General features: G+C 38.6%; 1 protein-coding gene across 1 annotated transcript in view; it reads left to right on the top strand.

The window, feature by feature from the left end:
* Nucleotides 1–3,346: 3,346 nt before the first annotated feature.
* The window catches only part of GALNT18 (polypeptide N-acetylgalactosaminyltransferase 18), a gene marked incomplete at its 3' end in the record, with an annotated part of 96,215 nt that continues 93,150 nt past the window's right edge, over nucleotides 3,347–6,411 (top strand). The window contains exon 1 of the mRNA XM_010021257.1: nucleotides 3,347–3,428. Coding sequence (XP_010019559.1) covers nucleotides 3,347–3,428 — 82 coding nt within the window. The remainder of the gene's footprint in view (nucleotides 3,429–6,411) is intronic.

Genomic DNA, 6,411 nt, shown 5'->3' with positions numbered 1-6,411 from the left:
GAAAAGTCTGAGTTGAACTGTAAGGCAGAGCTCCACAGAAAGGCTTCAGGTTTATTGGGTGTTAAATGTTATTACCAGTTGGTACACAGTAAGTGATGAGCACTTTTCTGAAGAAGACCCATTTCAATAGGTTCTCAACCTGTCTGGGGTTGTGAATTGTTGCTAGAATCCAAAAAGACAAAAAGCAAAAGACAGGTGGAGAACAGAAGCCCCTTCTGAGCTGCTCAGCCTTCGGAGGCACTTCTGCAAGCTTAGATCTGCAACCATTACTGTGGATTGTTGACCTATTTTCGTAACTTAGTGGTTTGAGAAGGAATGTATCTTTAATCTATCATGATTTGCAGGTGTCTTTCCCGGTCCAGAGAGGCATGAGTAAAGCACAGCTGGAGTAGAATACAAGGCTAGCTGTATTGTGTGGTCTTTATTAAGCAAAACTGCCTTGTTGGAAGTATGCTCAAAGCACTACTTATACAGTCTAAAATGAACACAGCAGAAAATTCTGTGTGTACTCCTGGGCATGGGAAGTTATTTTGTTCTCAAAGTTTATGTTTTAGATACTGGAAAGTTTAAAAACGTGTAGTTAACTAGGAGTGAGGGTGGGGAGTACACAATGTGCTGTGAGTAGGCTCGGAATCCCGCTTTGGTCCATCAAACACTTCTGTGCTGTCTCCATAAGGCTGATTGAATATAGATTTTCAGTGGTCTAGGACCTAAGTCAGCATTTGCTGATCAAGGTGGGGGAATTTGGGTCAGGAGAGAGCTGGCAGATGCCATTGCTGGGTCATGGTCAATATTAGAAGAATCCATTTGCAGAGAGGCTTGCTGAGATGAGGCTGTCCATTACCATCTGTGGCTGTCAAAAAACACAGCCAGAGTTTCTGTTCCTTGCAGGCAAGGAATCTGATTGAGGTTATTCTTCACTGTGTGAAATCAAAAAACCACTGTATTATTTATAACCTTCTCTACTCACAACTTGCTTTCCAATTTGTAAACTCTCTGGGCTGATGGTAATCTTTCTTGGGGTTTTTTTTTGCGATCCCATTTGATCTTCTGAAACTGCAGATGACAATGCTTTAAACTAACCTCACATTGACAAAAACCGTTTACACATCTCATCTTGGCTAAAAATCTGATTTCCAAGTTATGGAGGATACTGGTGGAATTTTGTTTTTCTTTCTTAAAGATGGAAAATTTTGATCTGACAGACTTGCAGAGTCCAGCAGGTTGGGAAGAGCTATTCGGCAGGTACAGCTGCATTATGCTTGAGGCTCTGTCAGTTGCTGTATCTCATTTACTCTTCCAGCATTTCTTCTCTATTTCTGGTCCCAGGTTAGTTTTTCAATGTAAAATATCAGGAGAAAAAAAAATTTAAAAAATCCCTCTTGTAGAATATATTAAAGACATTATTTATTTAAAGGGTTTAAATTTACTGCCTTAATGCCAGTGATTAGTCAGTTCAGCAGTAACTGCAGCCTTCATTTTTGGAAGGCTTTGTCTACCACTGTGTTTTGATCCCTGACAGTATGTGAATCACATGCCAGACATACCTGTAGTTTTATAAAATAGATCTTGAACAGAAGAGCTCTTTTCCTTACCTGAGCACCTGATAGATGGTATTTTACCACTAAAGAACAACAAGCTATGTATTAGAGAAATAGAGCTTTCTACCGAAAAGGAAAAATAAAGCAATATTTAATGTCATGGAGTGATGAGTTTAATAGCTGTAAAGATGCAAATGTTTTGCTGAAGATGAAACTGGGCAGTAAACTGAGGTAACCTGCTGCTACTGCTTCAACTGGAAAATCAATGTCTTTGTTTTGCTGTAGGGAATACTGGATAAGGCCATGTGTTTCCAGCTCCCAGTGGGTGTCATTAGGAGCACAAGTACAGCTGAGCCTGTATAGAGGTAGCTAGCATGTATGCTTGATGAAGAGAAACTAAGAACGTCTGTCCTGATACTTGAGACTATAAGAGAGCATTGGAATCTGCTGTTCCTTGGAGCATTTGCCAAAATGCATTCCTAATCAAGTCACTGAACTGTGAGGATTTAATAATGCTACAGTTAGTGAGTGAATTGAGCTGTGTGTGTGGAAGTGGAAATGTTTTGGTATAGCATTAAACTTATTATTATGGGTGGATTAGGGGTTGCTACAGTTAGTGAGTGAATTGAGCTGTGTGTGTGGAAGTGGAAATGTTTTGGTATAGCATTAAACTTATACTTATTATTATGGGTGGATTAGGGGTTGAAAGGATCAAAACTGAATCCAACCCAGCAAATTTGACTCACACAAGTTGCACTCATGTCATTTAGTGTTCTCTGAAAACAAGGCTGCTTGTTAAAAGCTTACGTCAACACCTGATGGTGCCGTGGTCACTGCTGTTGCTCCCTGTGGGAGGATTACCTAGCTATCAAAACACCTCAAAATCATGGTGGGTATTTGGATGACTTTTGAGATGCTTTGGAAGAGTCAATAGGTTATCTGCCTCCATCAGATGCTGCTTCTGCCCACGTGCCAAATTGATGTGTATTTTGTGGCACAGCTTTACAAGCCAGGTGTCTCCTGTGGAAGATAACTTTATTCTGTTGTCATTTGTTCTCAGGTTGTCAGTCTTTTTTAATTGGCCGGTACCTTCTTGAAAGCTATTTATTACAGGTTTTGTTTGCTACCAAGATTCCTGTGCAAAAATTTAAGCAGATAATAAAATCTGAATTATTTTCCATCTTCTTAATCAGCAGAAGTAACAAAAAAAAAAGAACTTTCTGCAAGTAAGCGCAATCAATAGTTGGTCCTGTAAAAGGCTCTTAAGGCTGCTTTTAATTCAGTACTGGGTCATGCTCAGGATGTCTTGTGGGATTCGGCAGAGTATTTTAACAAGCTGCACTGAGTTTTCAGAATGGTACCCTGAAAGTTCTGTCCATGTGTGGAAACAAGTTGTGGGACAGAACTGGTATCCAGGTGTCTGTCCTTGTCTGCATGTACAGTGGAAATTGAGTTGCAGAAGACAAGTCTGAAGGGAAGGAGAAGCCAGTGTGTGTCTCTCCCTTAATTTACATGCTGAGTCTGGTCTTCTTTCTGATCTGAAATGATTTCTTTAAACTGGAGTAGTCAGAGAGTCCCTTTGTCCTGGGAGGAAAGGATTTATCATCTTCCTGTGTTGTTTTTGTGCTGCTGGAAACCTCCTCTAACCCTTTCCAGATATATTATAGCAACTATATTTTAGAATGATGTGCAAAGCAAGTACAGGTACTAAAACAAGGTCCTGACCCCTTCAGAACAGACATCATTCCAAAGGACAGTGGAAACCTGACAAGAGAATCAAAGAAAAGAACCATGAGAAAGCCTAAATGGTGGCATGTGCACCGGAGGAGACTATTGCAGAGAGCACTATGTGTGAAGCGACAATTCAGGTGGAGGGCAGAAGTTCAGGTGAGAGGATAAGGAAGTTCCTAAACAAATATTGTGACTGTGAAGTATACCTGCAAACTGAGGAGTAGCTGGGAGAGCAGTGGGATGATGGTTCTATAGTGCATGTAGAAGAGTAGGCATCCTAGCAGCATATTCAAAGCTGGGCAGAAAAAGGGAGAACTTTTCACTGAAATTCCTGAAGGACAATAAAAGCTCCTTTTCTACTCTGGGGAGGCAAACTTAGTTGTTTCAAATTAACAGGAAAATACTAACGTACCTTGTTGTTTAGGGCAGCTTTTATTGCCGTGTCTTATTACCATGTCAAGCCTTTAAAACAGTATGAAATTTTTCCTCAGTAGGTATCAACTTCCCAAATTTAGTGCCCATCAAGAAAAATTTTCAAAACAGAGCTAGGTTTGAGTAATGAGAACTAACAGTAATACCCTGTGGAAAGACTGTTGTCACAAATTGTCTCTGGCATTGTTAATAAATATGATAAATATGAGGGGTTTTAACTGCATATCGAGAATATCACAGAGCTAGCTGTAGGGATTTCCATTGTACAAAGACATTTAAAAAGAAGCAAAGCATAATTGCAGTTGCAGAGTATGTGCTAATTAGTAAGCTGATGTATCAGCATCATCACCCTGTTGCTCAGTATGGGAGACCATAGTTTCAAAAGTTGCTTTATGGGCTCTTAAGAAGAAGCATAAATGGCATCATCAAACTCATGGAAAATGCTTTTAATACTTTTTTTTATAGTTCACTAATTTTTGCCAGGTACAGAATAGGTAATTGAATTCTACAAATACTAAAATGAAGTAATCTTTTCCTTTGTATTCTGGGGAGTAGTCTCTTTATCTGATAGTCTGACCTTGCAGATAAAATCTGGCTTTTACATGTAGCCATTGACATAAAAATCATTAACAGTAGTGTGTTACCAGAGAGCATTCTTGACTTAAAAGCTATTTCTTCTGCGTTGCCATTTGGTTTTACTGGCAAGACTACCCTTGTTAAGTAATGAACTTGATGGTGCTGGTGGCTATTAGGAATGCAAACAGCTTTCCTAACTTAACGTAATCTAAATTCTCATCTAACAGTTTCTCATTGGCTTTTCACAAAGGCTTCCATTTATGAAGAGAACAGGCTGATATTTAATTTCACAGAAAGAATAATGATCTTTCTAAAAGTTTTTGAACTTTTATCCAAATACTTAATCCCATCTATGTGTAAACTAAACCCTTGCATGCATGTATTTGCTTTAGTGAATTTTAACTCATTAGGAAATGTTTGTGTTGTAGAAATTGTAAGAGTGTTCCCATTATACCTATCCTTTACTATTCCAAACTACATTTTTAAAATGTGACAAAGTCTTCTCAAATATTGAAATATCATCATAATGCATTATGATACACCTAATCAGTGAAGCATAAATTAATGTGTATTTAAATTGGTACATAATAGACCTCCAATCCACGTAGCTTTGAAAGTGGAGGGGTTTTTTTTAGTAATAAACCTCAATATTTTCTCATGGCTTTCATCCAGTTTCTCCCCACCAATGTCTTTGGTTACAGTAGTTCCTTTGCTTAGAACAAGCTCTCTGATACCTGATGGTATCCCTGTGGACCTGATGTCCCCTTTTTTCACATGTTCAGGAGTAGCTGCCTTTCAACATTGATGGCAACATGAATCACTAAAAAACTAACATTCAGCAAGGTTGGAGGTCATGGCAGTCTATAGGATGCAGTAGAGACAACCTAGTAGTCACGTTTTTCTACATACTACAGATTAAGACATGTAGAATTACAAGCTGCATTTTTGCCAAGTCACTTTCTGTAAGGTAAATATAGGGACGGCTGGTCCCTGGAATAGGCTTCCCAGGGAAGTGGTCACAGCACCGAGCCTGTCAGAGTTCAAGGAGCACCTGGAGAATGCTCTTAGCCATATGGTTTAGTGATAGGTCTGCAAGGAGCAGAGAGCTGGTCTCTGATCCTGCGGGCCCCATCCAACTCCAGATGTTTTCTGATTCTTTGAAATATTTTTAACAATTAAAAAAAAAAACAAAACACAGTAGGAAAACATATCCAAGTCAATTTTGCATTAAATACTGAGTATAAAATAAGCTGTGAAAAGGGTAAATTTAGTTATCAAAGAATATTTGTCTGAATGAAAATGGAAGATCCACTAGGCTTTGACATACAGCTTGATTTTTGCTGTTAACGTGAAGACTGGAGATTATACTGGTCTTGATAACAGAGAAATTGCAGACAGTTTGGGTTTTTTTTTAATCAGCTACAGACTCATTAGCTTTCCTGATCTGAGGGAATAAATTCATAGATATGACTGTGTGTAAATAGGCATTAATCTTTAATCTTTAATAATAATGCAGATTGGCCTCCCTGACCTTGGAAGGAATCCTGAGTTTGCCTGAGGATCAACAGCAATTAACAATGAAATTGCAGATGTCCTTGTGGGTTAGGAAGTCCCCTGGAACTGGTTTTCCACTTTCCACTCTCCACTAGTAGGATAGAAGTATTGCAGTGACTTGTATGGAAGATACTCTGAGGAAGAAGGGGAAAAAATGAGATGGGGACAGAAAATCCAGCATGATTGCCTGGTCGAGGAATCCATATACGTTTTCATGCTTAATTAACTGTGCATATGCTCTTGGCTTTGGATAAAGGCTGTTGTTATTTAATAGATAGATTTGGCAGCATCTGAGATAAAAGAAGTACTGATGATTTTAGATCCAAATACAGAGCTAATACCCTTACAGGAAAATGCATTCCTTTAAATGTTTGAAAAGATGAAAAGAAAAAAGCCCTGACAACTTAACCTATGTGGTTGCTTTTAAATAATGCACACAAAGTCGAACATAAAGTATTACTAAAGAATGCACAGAAGCTTATTGAGGATGGGTGGAAACATCCACCCAATCAATTGGGATGTTGGATAATGCACTGCAAGTTTTCTACCCTACTATTTTAATATTATTAATACCTTT

Source organism: Nestor notabilis, unplaced genomic scaffold (genome assembly GCF_000696875.1).
Source record: "Nestor notabilis isolate BGI_N333 unplaced genomic scaffold, ASM69687v1 scaffold3569, whole genome shotgun sequence".
Classification (NCBI taxonomy): Eukaryota; Metazoa; Chordata; class Aves; order Psittaciformes; family Psittacidae; genus Nestor; species Nestor notabilis.
The sequence above is the reverse complement of the archived record's forward strand: the minus strand, read 5'-3'. Positions and strand labels throughout refer to the sequence as shown.